The sequence below is a fragment of the Acanthochromis polyacanthus genome, chromosome 3 (genome assembly GCF_021347895.1).
Source record: "Acanthochromis polyacanthus isolate Apoly-LR-REF ecotype Palm Island chromosome 3, KAUST_Apoly_ChrSc, whole genome shotgun sequence".
In the NCBI taxonomy this organism is placed as follows: domain Eukaryota; kingdom Metazoa; phylum Chordata; class Actinopteri; family Pomacentridae; genus Acanthochromis; species Acanthochromis polyacanthus.
The window spans coordinates 1,721,644-1,737,081 of NC_067115.1; the positions used below are offsets into that span (position 1 = coordinate 1,721,644).

General features: G+C 38.9%; 1 protein-coding gene across 18 annotated transcripts in view; it reads right to left on the reverse strand.

The window, feature by feature from the left end:
- Positions 1 to 15,438, reverse strand: part of LOC127533053 (uncharacterized) — a 56,220-nt gene that overhangs the window by 23,479 nt on the left and 17,303 nt on the right. For 4 of the 18 annotated variants that reach the window (XM_051945115.1, XM_051945118.1, XM_051945117.1 and 1 more), the window contains 4 exons: positions 6,176 to 6,472; positions 5,994 to 6,092; positions 5,724 to 5,791; positions 4,935 to 5,089 (listed from right to left, as the gene is read on the reverse strand). The exons of 2 other annotated variants lie outside the window; for them this stretch is intronic. In XM_051945115.1, the coding sequence (XP_051801075.1) occupies positions 5,003 to 5,089; positions 5,724 to 5,791; positions 5,994 to 6,092; positions 6,176 to 6,472 (551 nt within the window). In that variant the 3' untranslated portion in view covers positions 4,935 to 5,002. Of the gene's footprint in view, positions 1 to 2,795; positions 3,125 to 3,149; positions 3,308 to 3,880; positions 4,525 to 4,934; positions 5,090 to 5,723; positions 5,792 to 5,993; positions 6,093 to 6,175; positions 6,473 to 8,367; positions 8,515 to 12,810; positions 14,065 to 15,189; positions 15,256 to 15,438 lie in introns of those variants that run through there. 12 more of the 18 variants (XM_051945116.1, XM_051945102.1, XM_051945105.1 and 9 more) reach the window with 9 other exon arrangements.

The window sequence follows — 15,438 nt, forward strand, 5'->3', positions numbered from 1 at the left end:
AATACTTTGATGGTCTAGTGTCTCCATAAAGTTCCTGTCAGTGTCTATCTATGGATGGATCCATGTTTCTACTAAAACAGTCTTTGGTCCACATTTCTCCAACTGTTGAGGCTCTAAGGCTACGTTCACACTGCAGGGCTTAATGCTCAATTCCCTTTTTTTTGTGAAATCCGATTTTTTTGCAAGTTCGTTCACATTTCCAATTAAATGCGACTTGTATGTGATCTCCTGTGTGAACCTCACACGACCCAAAAGGTTCCCGCATGCGCAGAAGAGGACACAACAACGACACGCAGAGAGCGTGTTCAGTGTTTACGAAGTAAACATGGACGCTAACAGTAGAGCATGTCTGGCCATTTTAAAGTTGTTGTCCAGCCGCAGCCAGCATATTTATAACTTAATTATTTTAAAGAGAAAAGGTCAAGAAGGAAGAGAGCCAGGATTTTGGCCCTGGTGTTTTGTGGGGCAGTGGCAGCAACATCTGTCCAGAGAACTGTGTGGGTGTGGAGTTGCAGCCAGGAGTGGTGGATAGTGATGTGAGAGGCTTCACAGATGCAGACTTCATTTAGAATTTTCCAATGATAAGGGCGACCTTTACCTACATATGTGAGCGCCTCTCTTTAACACTCTCAGGGCAACACACGCGTCTTCAGCAGCCCGAAGACGTGTTTTGCTTGAAAGCAGAATAGTGACGTTTGTCGTGTACCGATGACGTATAGGTCGGATAAATGTGACTGAAGCCGCATGGCAAAAGATCCGATACGTATCGGAATTAGGACCACATATCCAAGTGGCCTGGGTCGCATTTGAAAAAATCAGGTCTGTGTCGTTCAGACTGTCATGAAAAGATCAGATACAGGTCACATAGGGGCAAAAGAAATTGGATTTGGGTCATTTTAGCCTGCAGTGTGAACGTAGCCTAACATCAGCAGAATCTGATGTGTTAAAGTTTGACCAGACAAGGTTCCAGTTTTTAGATATTTTGACTTGAAATAATAATAAAAAAGTTGTTTTAAATTAATTTAAAACTGCCTTTTATGATTTTACACATGATATGAGTCCATTTGGACAATTCTGAGTCATTTTTGGCCATTTGAGTCATTTTGGTCATTCCTTGGTTGTTTTGCACATATTCTGGAGGATTTTTGTTGCATTGTGGATAAATTTAAAGTTATTTTGGGCACAGATGGAATATTTACGGATGGATCCATATTTCTACTCTAACATCAAAGACTCCAGCAGGTTTAAATAACATCACTGGACTCTAATCTGGAAAACAGTGGACAAAGTTAAAGCTTTTTTTTGTTTACTTTAATCATGAAAATGACTAAATCTAAATTTTATCTGTATTTTTTATTTTTATTTTCTACCTTTCTGGATGCTGGTTCAAAGAGGATCAAGTGTTTGTTCAAAAATCTAGAAAATGTCAGGAAGTTTCATGGTTTTGTTTGATGTTCTTTACAGAATCACACTCAGTGTTTCTCTGTTGGCTAATCTCAAAGCTTTTGTTTGCAGGAGGCTTTTATTTTACTGCTGGTGTTTGCTTTTCTCAGCAGACTGAAAGGTTCTCAGAAGACGCCATGGGACAGACCGGCTGGCGTCAACATGAGAATTTAGTTTCATCTTAATGAGCACTTTATGGCCCTAAGCAGCCACAGAGGAGACGCCATATGTGCAGATGGTGGAGTTCACTATGGAAACCACAAGGACACACTCTTAACCCTTATAGTGCAGCATGTCATGTGCATGAAAGAGTTAAAGAAGCTGAAGCCAGCAGATGGATCATGTTTGCAGTAGATACACTGCCATGGTGTAATAATATTCACATGCAGGCTGTCAGACTGGTTTACAGTATACACATGAGCTAAAAGGTTTGCATGATACCTGAGCCTGTTTTGCCTGCAGGTTCAATTCAAGGACATGTTTCTGCAGAACTACAGATGATAAAGTGTCTAAAGGTTTTCTGAATTTGTTTGACCTCTTTCTGTTTTGAACTGAGGCAGCAGAGATCAGACTTTCTGACTGGATGAAGGAAACAGATGAAGACCTCAGAGCTGATAAAAAAAAAAAAAGCAGGAACCAGACAAAGAACAATAAACCAGACAGGTGAGACAACCTGGACAGGACTCAGTGGATCATTGGAGGACATCTGGTGGAGAAAAGGTGAACTGCAGAGTCTCATCAGTCTGCTGTCAGAACTCAGAGTTAATTCAGGGAATGTGATTCAGAAAACATCTGATCTGAGAAACCACTTTAAGGGTTCAGCATCTCCAGAAATAAAACTCTCACAGCCATGAAACTTAGTGAGGACTCAGACATCCAGCAGGTGGCTTCAAACACTGTGTAGCACTTACAATGAAGACATGCTATCATCAGGAGGGCTAAGGGCTAGGCTAAGGGCTAGGCTAGGGAAAGGATGGACTCTGGGAGCTGTGAGGATTAATGAACACATGAGACAGAAATGATGTCACCGATAATATATTAAAAGATAATCAACAGAAAATACTTGAATGTACCAAGGATAAACAATGGTCAAAATAAACAAAACAATAACACAAAGTTCAGAAGATCAAACATCAGATTCACCTCTTATTCAAACATCCCAATCCATTCAATCAACTGCAGACGACAACAAAGCAGATTCACTTCAAACTATTTAAAGTGACGATGTGCTATAAAATGTCAGCGATGCAACAGCAGTTCTTGGTTCAGGTGAAAAGCTGAAAAGCGAGTGTGTTTACAGTGTTGCCAATGTGGTGCTAATGAAGGTAATTAATCCATAGAACAAGTCCTACCACTGGGGAAGGGATGGAGCTGTGAGGCTGGAGGTCTGCCAATGAGTGGTGAAGGGGTGAATCTTTTCAGAATGTTCTCAGTTCTTTCAAAGGGTAGATCGTCATCCATCCAAATTATCCATAGAAGCCTAACCTGTTCAGCAGACAGGCTTCATCATCATCATCATTAGTCTTAACACTCATCACGTCTTTCATTAGTTTCTCACCAACATTCAGCAAAATGTTTGCTTCATTGTGGTGACATCCAGAAATCCAACAGCATGGTTGTGGAGTTGGAGGCCTGTTAGCATTAGCATTAGCATTAGCTATGACACCAAACAGCTTCCAACATGCTTAACATGAGTTTGAACTCACTCTCCGTGATGCTCTGGTTTCCAGGCTGTTATAAATGAAGGGTTTTCCAGATGAGTGGTGTGGGGTGATCCTGATGTTCAAATGGCTGTTATGTGACTGAATGAAGCTGGATGTGCTTCAAACAGAGGAACAGGCTGGATTCTAGAGGCTGCAGGTGATTGGCTCAGGTGTTGTGAGTGACAGTGAGGAGGTCCAATAATATGGAAGTGACTGATTGGATGTGTCTGTTCATGTTGGGATTCCTGATGGTCAACAATGAACTACTGCAGAGGGAGTGCTACAGCTGACTGTGCTGCCCTCAAGTGGCCAAAAACGTTTTACTTTCAGTGTGAAGAGGCTCTTTGGTGGACAGAGAGATTTACATGGAACTGAAAAGTTCATAAAAAGGTTTAAACTTAAAACCTGTTCACAGCGAGTCAACAGGAAGAGAGTTTGTGTTCTCTGTTATATAATAAGTTATTCTTTTTATTCTTTGATGTATTTATTATTGTATTTAATATTAAATCTACCAACAACCCAGCAGAGAGTTTGTTTGCGTCTGATTGATGTGAAACTGCAGCAGAACCATTGAACCTGTAACATTAGTGACTCTGGTTTAATAAACTGACCTGTAGGGACAGTTTTCACTCACACTAACAAAGTTCAGTGTTTTTATGTTGGACACACTCAGATTTAACACATGTAGAAACACACAGCAAAGAACACGACGACAATAAAGATAAAATCAACAGTTAAAGTTCATTCCAGGGTTTATTATTCAGTTTCATCAGAAACATCTGTGTGGAGTTTGTTTCCTCTCATCCTCCCTGATCAGAATCACGTCTTTACTGTCTCTGTATGGTTTACCTCAGCAATAAGACGCTGTAGCTGGTGTAAACAGTTTAAAAATGCAAAAACAGGAAATAGAAATATTAATAGACTTAGTGAAAAAATAAATACTTATCAAATATACATTATACATAAAAATTATAAAAATCAGGAGATGCATTTGTTCTTTTTTTAAGTAATAATGATGAACATCATGTTAGTAAACAGTTTAAAGACATTTTAAAGACATTTGTTCTCCAATCAAAGAAGATGCCACTCAGTGAAGGACCGAGGATCCTGACCATCACTGTACACCAGAGAGCAGTGATTCTAACATCTCTGGGGGTCATCAGGTGGAAACCTTTCAACAGTGCTTCTCCGATTTAGTCCAACAACACCTTTAGGAAGCTAACCGGTGAACTCTGGTGTCCCAGTTAACTCTGCTCCTACACAATCCAAACAGCACCGCTCCAGATAGTGACCAGATGCTAGCAGTCAGATAGGGCAAGATGATGAATATCTAGTGCCAAATGCTAAAAAAAAATGACAAGGAAACTATACTTATAACCTCTCCAAATCCCTCTAGATGCTAATGTTAGCCATGTCCAAAGCAAACTTACCACTGACAAAGAAACTATACAAGCTAGCTCACCAAACTTGCTACATGCTAATGCTAATTGCTAAAATACAGCACTACTTCAGCCAAGCTCACCACTGACAGAGACTATACAAGCAGACTTCATCTAGGATGCCATTTCTAACTGCTCACTGCTAATGCTGCATAACAAGAAAAAACACAAAAGAAAAAGACAAAGAAACCGGCCACTAACTGACAACACAGACTCACCTGAGATGGTCCCAGAGGGACTCTAACAGGCCACGCCCCCACCTTATCTACACTTCCTCTTCCTGGATTCTGCCCACTGGGGGAGGGAAAAGAAGGCGGGGAAAGCAGAGTGAAGGAGAGGAGAACTGGTGAAAAGATGCTAAGTTTGGTTCTGAAGCAACAGAACTGAAGTCCAGAGGTAGAAATGTGTTGTTTGCTGTCAGACGTGACCTTCAGAGTCTGGATCTATCACGTGATAAACCAACAGCCGGTCAGCAGATCCTGGTGAATCCGGGAAATGTCCTCCCTGCAGAAGCAGAAACACAGTCAGCAGTGGAGAGACTCAGACGTGTTCAGAGGAACCATCCAGAGTTTGTGATCAGGAACTCTTCCCCCCTACAGGTCCCTGGACTGGAACCAGACACTTCCTGCTTCTAAATGTTCTTAGAAGGTCAACAATGAAACTCTTCAACACTGAGGCCACCTGCTGCTGCTGCTGTTCTGTGACACACTTAGAACCATGGAGACCAAGAACAGAAGGAAAAAGTGGACTTTGTGGAGTATTTTACAAAAACTGAGAACATCAACATGTCCAACATCTGTCCACAGATGTGACCAACACTGGACATAATCTGATCTTCTCATCCTGGAGATGTTTTTCTGTCTCCATGTTTCCTCTCTGCTCTGCTCATCATCAGTAGAAAGATGTTTCTCCATGATGGATGGATCTCCAACTACTTCCTCCTCTGTTCTCTGTTTCTGATCCGTGCTGCATTTATTTATTCATCAGTATCTTTGGTTTTCCTCTCAGTCTCTCTGTGGAAACACTGCCTGCAGTTCAACCTGAAATCTCTGCAGAATCTATCTGACATGTAGTTTTTTCTTACTAACACAACGTTCATGTTAATAAACATCACGTTAATGTAAAGAAAAGCACCAACCTGACTGTGTCTGTCAGCACAGATATTTACTCCAGCGTACTCCACTTCTGTTGTTGAGTCCAGAGAATCTGCAGAGATACAAAACTGAAGTTAAAATGACATTTAAAATCATGTTTCCACCAACATCCAGCTGTACAGGTGATGAATAAACTGTTTGACTGAGTCTGTCTGATACCATTAGTCCAATAAAAATAATCTACAATCACAGATGAATGCATTTAATGAGAGAAAAATCTGTTATCAATCATTAGAAACTAATCAAACACCTGCCTTTTCTCTCTGAGGTGCTGAAACACGTCAACCAGATTAAAAATGCAGCGACTGTAACAGTAAGCACAGCACATCCAGTGGAGACTCCAATGATCCAACCTGTAGAACAAAACCTGGAGGTCAAGAAAAACTCATTAAAAACACGTTTTAGTGATAAAAACCAGAGTTAGAACTGATCTTACCAGGTCTTTGGTTGTTCTCTGAGCTGCTGTTGAGGTCGATTTGACGACAAAACGTCTTAACGTCCACTAGAAGAGTCTTGTTCTCTGCAGGGTTTCCAGCCACACATCTGTAAGAGGATCTGAGGTCCTGCTTGGTCACAGTGAGAGGCAGAGGTCCAGCAGATCTGCTCTGGTCCACCACCTCCTGGTCTTTGTACCACCACAGTGTGATCTCTGCAGCTTTGTCCACAGCACACAGCAGATAGCAGCTGTCAGAGCTCACATTCAGTGTTTGGACAGCAGGAGGCGCTACAGGGTCTGCAGAGGACCAGATGGACACTGGAAATTAGACAAGAGTTCACAACAAGAACCTGCATCTGCTGGTTAAAAACAGGACTCAGAAAATCATGTTTTTACTGCAGTGATTTGTCCACAATGACTTAAAATGTTCAAAAAAATCTGACCTAAATTACAAAATGTGTCCTCAGTGACACAAAATTTGTCCATTTATGATCAGAATTTGTCCTAAATGATTAAAAGTTTTTCAATAATGACTCAAAATGTGACAAATATGTCAAAAACTGCTCAAATTCTGACTAGAATGATGCAAAAAATGACCTAAAACACACAATTAATGTTCACTGTGACACAAAAATCATCCAAAATGACTCAAAATTGATCAAAAATAATCAAACTTTTTCCTTAATGACTCAGATTTTGTTCATAATAATGAAAAAGTTGACATAAAGTAAAAAATGTGTCCATGATGACTCAGTAGGAACTGTGTGGAACAAGTTCTGTAAAGAAGCCGTTAGTTCAGCTGGACTGGACCAACATTTATTGAACCCAAAGGAACCATTTTTAAAGGTTCTTGAGGGACTGCAGCGTTCTTTAAAGAACCAGAAATGATTCTTGAAGGAACCTCTAGCTAGAAGGTCTAGATGGAACAGAAATGTTTTTTCTATTTTAAAAAGTTCATAAATGACTAAAAGTTTTTCAATAATGACTCAAAATTTGACTTCAATGACAAACGTGTCAAATTCTGCCTATAAGGACGCAGAAAAAGGACCTAAAACACAAAATTAGTGTCCACTGTGACACAAGAGCACATCTCAGGTGTTAATCACTCGCTGGTCGTCTTCATGGTAAAAACATGTGAAGGTTTAACACGTGATGCTGCTCATCAGTGACCTCACATGACCTGTGGTTTGGTCACTGGAAAGGAATGATGATGTCATCATGGAGCCACATGAGGACTGATGATGTCATCATGGAGCCACATGAGGACTGATGATGTCACTGATAGTTACAGGAAGTTATTAGAACAATATTCCTGCCAAAACGCACTGATCAATATATTAGAAGAAGAAAACCATCTTACCGTAAACTGTGAGGTTATAAATAGATATAGTGGAAACTTCTCCTTCTTTAGTTTCAGTCTTATAAATCCCAGAGTCTCTCCTCTGCAGGTCTGTGAGAGTGAAGAGTCCTGAGGATTTATTCCACTGAAGTCTGTGTTTATAAATGTTCTTTTCTATGATGAGTTTTCCTTCTATCACCTGAGCAATAACTTCTCCAAAATACAGAAATCCTCTCTCCAGTGGAGGATCAGGCAGAGTGATGTTTCCTCCTTTAGTTCCTGACAGATTCTTCTTCTCTTCTTCAGCATCACATAAACTGATCACTGTAGAACATGAAGACACATCAGTCAGCTTCATCTCAGCTGCTCTGAGAACCAGTCAGGAGGAAAAACAAAAAAATTATCCAGAATGTCATCATTTATCAGCTACAAACTGTCAGACTATCAACTTTCCCACAGTCTGTGAACACATCATGACACTCTGTCAGAAAAAAAACAACCAAACTTCAGCTTAAAACTAATTTCTCCTGACTTCAACTGGTTCTCCAGGACTCACTCAAACATTCAGAGTGTTCAGGTTTATAAATGTAGAAATGTTTCTTTGCTGCGTTTTAACAAATGTTTAACTGTGTTTTACAGACATTTCAGCCTCTCTGACTCCATCTAGTCCAGGTTGAATCATTTTAATATCCTGGCTTTAACAAACCCTCATCACCATAAAACTTCTTTAACTCATAAACATCTTCTAGATCCTCCACTGGATGCTCTGAAAACACAGCGTGTATATTTAGGAGAAAACAACCAAAGCAGAATTAAATCCTGACAGAAACAGAAATAACAGACATGAGCTTACCGAGGAGGAGGAGGATAAACCTGGTCAGCAGCTCCATGACAGTTAAACAGGAATGATGGAATAATTCTGCTTCTGTCTCTTCAGGATCTGCAAACGGTGCTTCTGTTGCTGCTGCAGCTCGATGAGGAAACCACGTTTCTTCCTGTTCTGATGAAATGAAGCTGATCAGTAAAAACAGCTGTAGTGTTGCTGTCCAGCTTTGACCACATCCCCCCTTACAGCTCACGTCTAAACCTTCTTTCATTTCCATGGAAACCGACCACAGAGCAGAGCTTCTCACACAGAGGTTTGAACCGTTTACTGGCCTCTGATCCTTGTGGCTTCACACTTGTTAAGCCGCATTTCATAATAACGGTGTATTTTGTAATAAACGTCCAAAATGTAATAACTTTGTCGTTTCATTTCGTAACAAACTGACCCAACGCATTTTGTAAAATTTTTGCCGCATTACGTAATAAGTTATTACATTTCGAGAAAATTACTACAAAATGCACTTGCAATCTTTTGATTTTCTGTAAAAAGTAATAGCATGGTGCATTATGTAATAAGGTGTTATTATTGTACGTTAAACAATAAACTAATAGATGAGTGACCTTTATTGATTGCATCTCTCTCTCTCTCTCTCTCTCTCTCTACCCCTCTCCCTCTTTCTCTCTTCCTCTTTCTCTGTCTCTCTCTCTCTCTCTCTCTCTCTCTCTCTACCCCTCTCCTTCTTTCTCTCTTCCTCTTTGTCTGTCTCTCTCTCTCCCTCTCTCTCTCACTCTTAGAAACCATAGAAACCGACCACAGAGCAGAGCTTCTCACACAGAGGTTTGAACCGTTTACTGGCCTCTGATCCTCCTGTGGACAGAGTTGTCAGCTAAAAGCAGAAACCTCTGAGGGTCAGTGTCTCTGTGGTAAAACGTGCTGCTTTGAATTATCCTCCTGCTCAGACACATCTCCTATTGTTAGGATGAAAAAAGGAGAAAAGCTGCTCATGGAAAAGACGTCTTTCAGCTTATAGGGACCTCACAATTCAGGAAGAAGACTTTAAGTGGCCCCACCTGGCCTCCTCTATGAAAAACTTCTGCAGGCGCCACTGCTTCTACTGCCACCTAGTGGCCAATTTGAGGTACTACTTCTCCTGAGAGAAAAGGCAAACTGATGGACTAAGTTAAAATACTGGCTAAAAACACATTAATAACCCACGGTTGTCTACCCGGGTTATATTTTGGACACGAGGATTTCCAGTTTTCCAGGTTCCAGTTTTTTACATATTTATTCATGTCAAAAATGAGTATGAGTCCATTTGGACCATATCTGGGTCATCTGAGACCATTTTTAAGTATTTTCTTAGTTGTTTTGGACATCTTTTGGAGGATTATTTGTGGCATTGCAGAAAAATTTCAAGTTATTTTGGACACAGACAGAATATTTATGGACATATTCATGTTTCCTCCCAAAAATCCAGTCTGTGGTCGACATTTCACCAATTTTTGAGGCTCTAATATCAGTAGAATCTGATGTGTGACAAGTTTGGCAAGACAAGATTCGACTATTTATTCTCTTCTGACCAAAAAAAATTGTCAAATGATTGAAAAATGATGAAAAATGATCTAAAATTACTCAAAAATTATCCAAAAAGGACTAAATGTTTGTCCAAAATTGGACACAAACTGCCCAATCTGACATGAAACTTGAAAACTTGAACAGAATGACTGTTGTCTTCATTTACCAACAAATATTGCTTCCTTGTGTGAAAAAAAATAAAAAGATTCAGCAAAAAAATCCCCCAAATTTCTGAAAATTTGCAAAACCTTCAGGAATAAAATTCCAATAATTCTTTAAAAGTTTCCTCCTAATGTTATATTTTCAAACAAATCCCCCAATTTTGGCAAGAAAATTCTTGTAAATATTTTTTTAAATGAGTAAAAATCTTCCAAAAAAATCTTAAAAATATCTAAAGTGATTCCATGTATATCAGTAAAACTTCTGATATTTTCTTTAAGAACATTCACATAAAAATCAACTAAAATCCAGTGAATTTTGCTGGATTTTAGTTGATCTTTATGTGATTGTTCTTAAGAAACACTTTTAACATTTCTGTTTTTCCACCAAAAAAATGTTCAAAAATTTCCCAAAAATGTTGAAAATATAAAAATGATAAATTTTTTCCACATTTTCAAACTTTAAAATGGGTCAGTTTTGACCCACAGGACGACATGAGGGTTAAAACTTGTCAAAATTGCTCAAAATGTTTTTCAAAAGAAGATAAAGATCATCCAAAATAACTAAAAACCGATAAAAAAGTCCTGACATTGGTCCAAAATGACTCCAAATGTGTGCAGAAAAAACAGAAGATGATGAAAAATGTTGAATTTTACCAAAATGTCTTGAAACGACTTAAAATCTGTCCAAAATAAGTTGATTTAAAATGAGCCAAAATTGTTTAGAAATGACACAAGTTAATAATTACTGGTGAATAGATGGACATTATTGAGTTTTGGTGGTCTAATGTCACCATAAAGTGAATATATATGGATGGATTCACATGTATATTTGGAATAACTCTAAAAGTGTCCTCAGATAATGTCCACATGGAGATATTTAGCATTTAGTCTAATATCTAAAAACTGGAACCTTGTCTGGTCAGACTTTAACCATCAGATTCTACTGATGTTAGAGCCTCAACAGTTGGAGAAATGTGGACCAAAGACTGGATTTTAGTAGAAACATGGATCCATACATAGATAGACACTGACAGGAACTTCATGGAGACACTAGAGCAACATAGTTGGAAAATTTTGTACTTTTTTTCATGTTCAAGGACCAGAAATTGACTTTTATCAAATTAGAATCTGCTGCTGTGTCCACTATAACTTCTCCTCTTCAAAATAACAAAACAATTGAACTTTATGGAGACACTTGACCAGCCAGGATGGAACATTTGCATTTTTTTCTCCCTTTTCGAGGTCAGATCATTAAAATGCTGCCCTCTGCTGGATCCATTCAATCATTCTGATGTGATGAAACTTTTCTGTCTTTTCTCAGCACATTTCACAGCTGCAGGAGTTTTATTTCTGGAGACACTGAACCATTAAAAGACTTCATTATATTTTATTTACTCGTTTGTTTATTTGGTGTTTTGAGGGTGAAAATAATAAAAAATCCCCAGACTGAAAACATCTAAATATTTTCCAGAACTTACCTTTGGGTCCCAGATACCAAATAAATAAATTCTGATGTCTGAAAGGATCCAGACTGAACCACTAGAGCTCCTTGATGCTGACCTCAGTCCTGCTTTGGTCTCGTTTCCTGAGGTCAGAGGTTACAGATGATTATTTTACAGTTTACAGTCCTACCTCGACTGTTTGGGAGAATAAATGTCGACACACCAGAAGTCTGGAGGTCAGATACAAAGAAAAAATATTTAAAGTCTCCTGATGTCCTGGTTGACTTCCTCTGAGATCAACAGGAAGACAAAGGAAGTCTCTGCAGTCAGAAAAATGACAGCTCCTGGCAGTAATACAACAGAATAAACATTATTTTAGTTCTACAAAGATCTTTTAGCGAGAGGTTCCTTCAAGAATCATTTCTGGTTCTTTAAAGAACACCACAGTCCCTCAAGAACCTTTAAAACTGGTTCCTTTAGGTGCAGTAAATGATGCTCCAGACAACTTTAGCAAACGGGTTCTTTATAGAACTTCTCCTAGACTGTTCCTGCTGAGTCACTATGGACACATTTTTTCATTTGTGTTCATTTTTGCATCATTTTGAACAAATTTTAGTCATTTTGGACAATTTTCCTGTCACAGTGGACCCTAGTTTTGTATTTTTAGGTCATTTTTTTGCATCATTATCGGCAGAATTTGACACTTTTGTCATTTAAGTCAAATTTTGAGTCTTTATTGAAAAACTTGTAGTCATTTCTGATTATTTAAGGACACACTTTGAATCATTTAGGTCACGTTTTCTTCAATTAGTTTGAACATTTTGAGTCATTGTGTTCAAATCACAGCAGCAGAAAACATGATTTTCTGAGCCCTGTTTTTAAACCAGCAGATGCAGGTTCTTGTTGTGAACTCTGGTCTAATTTCCAGTGTCCATCTGGTCCTCTGCAGACCCTGTAGCGCCTCCTGCTGTCCAAACACTGAATGTGAGCTCTGACAGCTGCTATCTGCTGTGTGCTGTGGACAAAGCTGCAGAGATCACACTGTGGTGGTACAAAGACCAGGAGGTGGTGGACCAGAGCAGATCTGCTGGATAGTTCTGGTCTGTTGTTTAATGATGGACTGATTTAAATGTTGAAGCATCTAAAACTTTGTGCTCAGTGATGTGAGGATTGTTCAGTAACATCTGTCCACATGTTTCTCAGTGATTAATGCTGCTGTTCTGTTTCTTTCTTTTCTATTTTTTATGTTTTTCAGTGTTTTTTCTTTATTCACAGAATTCAAGAGGCAAGAGTGAAAGTTTTTTTAAAATAATTTTTAAATGTCATTTAAACAATGTTCTGTTGTTTTACAGTTATTCCTAAATTATGATAATAACGAGTAAAATAACAAAAATATACATTTACATGTTCAGACTGCAACTGTAAATAATGCAGAGATTTTTAAAAAATTATATTTTTGTTAAAGTTCATTTGTTTGATTGCAAAATGACACATTTTTTTCTGTATTTATGCATCAAAAATATCATTATGTCACAGATATTTAGCATTGCTGCTAAAAGAAAATGTTAAATAAGTTGCAGTTTCTAACGGTGCTGCTGGCTCCCATTCTCTGCCATTTGGATGACAAGTTATCTGCTGCAGACATTGAAAACCTGTTTCAGCCACAACTTAGTCCACAAGGAAGCAACAGGAGGGTCCAGGAGGACACAGCAAGAAGTTTGAGGGCTGACTATCTTCTTGATCGTGAAGGTTAGTCAGTGTCCTTTTAATTGTCCAGTTCTCTACACAAATAATTATCACAGTTTCATTGTAGAAACAAGTTTCCATTGATCAGTTTCAATGCTTTGACAGAAAACAACAGCTCAGTAATCGGTAACCCCCCCCCCCCTCCCCCCACACACACACACACAGATTCACACATACACAACACACATTCATTCATAGAAACACACTACACATATATGCACACAAACAAACATTTTATAACATTTATTTCAAGTACAAATCAGAGACAAGCAGTCCTCAGGCTTTTTCAGTTGTTTCCACTTAGATGCAGTTCTGACACATGACCAGCAGATGTCACTCTTCTGATTGTGTCAAATGTTTTGAAGCAGATGTGTCAAAGTGGTTCACTGCTTCATGAAGCTTTGATTTCATCATCACTACTAACTGCTCACTGCTAATGCTGCATAACAAGAAAACACACACAAAAAAAGAAAAAGAACCAGCCACTACCTGACAACACAGACTCACCTGAGATGGCCACATGGTCCCAGAGGGACTCTAACAGGCCACGCCCCCACCTGATCTACACTTCCTCTTCCTGAATTCTGCCCATTGGAGGTGGGAAAAGAAGGCGGGGAAAGCAGAGTGAAGGAGAGGAGAGCTGGTGAAAAGATGCTAAGTTTGGTTCTGAAGCAACAGAACTGAAGTCCAGAGGTAGAAATGTGTTGTTTGCTGTCAGACGTGACCTTCAGAGTCTGGATCTATCACGTGAAAACCAACAGCCGGTCAGCAGATCCTGGTGAATCCGGGAAATGTCCTCCCTGCAGAAGCAGAAACACAGTCAGCAGTGGAGAGACTCAGACGTGTTCAGAGGAACCATCCAGAGTTTGTGATCAGGAACTCTTCCCCCCTACAGGTCCCTGGACTGGAACCAGACACTTCCTGCTTCTAAATGTTCTTAGAAGGTCAACAATGAAACTCTTCAACACTGAGGCCACCTGCTGCTGCTGCTGTGCCTGTGACACACTTAGAACCATGGAGACCAAGAACAGAAGGAAAAAGTGGACTTTGTGGAGGATTTGACAAAAACTGAGAACATCAACATGTCCAACATCTGTCCACAGATGTGACCAACACTGGACATAATCTGATCTCCTCATCCTGGAGATGTTTTTCTGTCTCCATGTTTCCTCTCTGCTCTGCTCATCATCAGTAGAAAGATGTTTCTCCATGATGGATGGATCTCCAACTACTTCCTCCTCTGTTCTCTGTTTCTGAGTCGTGCTGCATTTATTTTACTGATCAGGTGTCTTTTATTGTCTTCTTATACTCATTTTTAACAGATTCTGGGGCATCTGGACTCATATCTTCAACAATTCTGCACATATTTATGTTATTTTAGATGGTTTTATAGTCCTTTTATGTGAATTCTTGTAATTTCAGACAGTTTTTGAGTCATTTTTACACAGATTTTACACATGTTTATGCCATTTAGAATAAATTTTGAATATTTTGAATATTTTTTCAAACCACTACAGACAGGTTTGTGTAATTTCAGCCAGCTTTTGAGGCATTGTTGATGATTTTTACATTAATTTTGCATAAGTTTATGTCATTTAAGACAAATTTAAAGTCATTTTAATATAAATATTTCCATTTTTCTGCCTCTCCAGACTTTTCCTCTCTGCTCTGCTCATCATCAGTAGAAAGATGTTTCTCCATGATGGATGGATCTCCAACTACTTCCTCCTCTGTTCTCTGTTTCTGATCCGTGCTGCATTTATTTATTCATCAGTATCTTTGGTTTTCCTCTCAGTCTCTCTGTGGAAACACTGCCTGCAGTTCAACCTGAAATCTCTGCAGAATCTATCTGACATGTAGTTTTTTCTTACTAACACAACGTTCATGTTAATAAACATCACGTTAATGTAAAGAAAAGCACCAACCTGACTGTCTGTCAGCACAGATATTTACTCCAGCGTACTCCACTTCTGTTGTTGAGTCCAGAGAATCTGCAGAGATACAAAACTGAAGTTAAAATGACATTTAAAATCATGTTTCCACCAACATCCAGCTGTACAGGTGATGAATAAACTGTTTGACTGAGTCTGTCTGATACCATTAGTCCAATAAAAATAATCTACAATCACAGATGAATGCATTTAATGAGAGAAAAATCTGTTATCAATCATTAG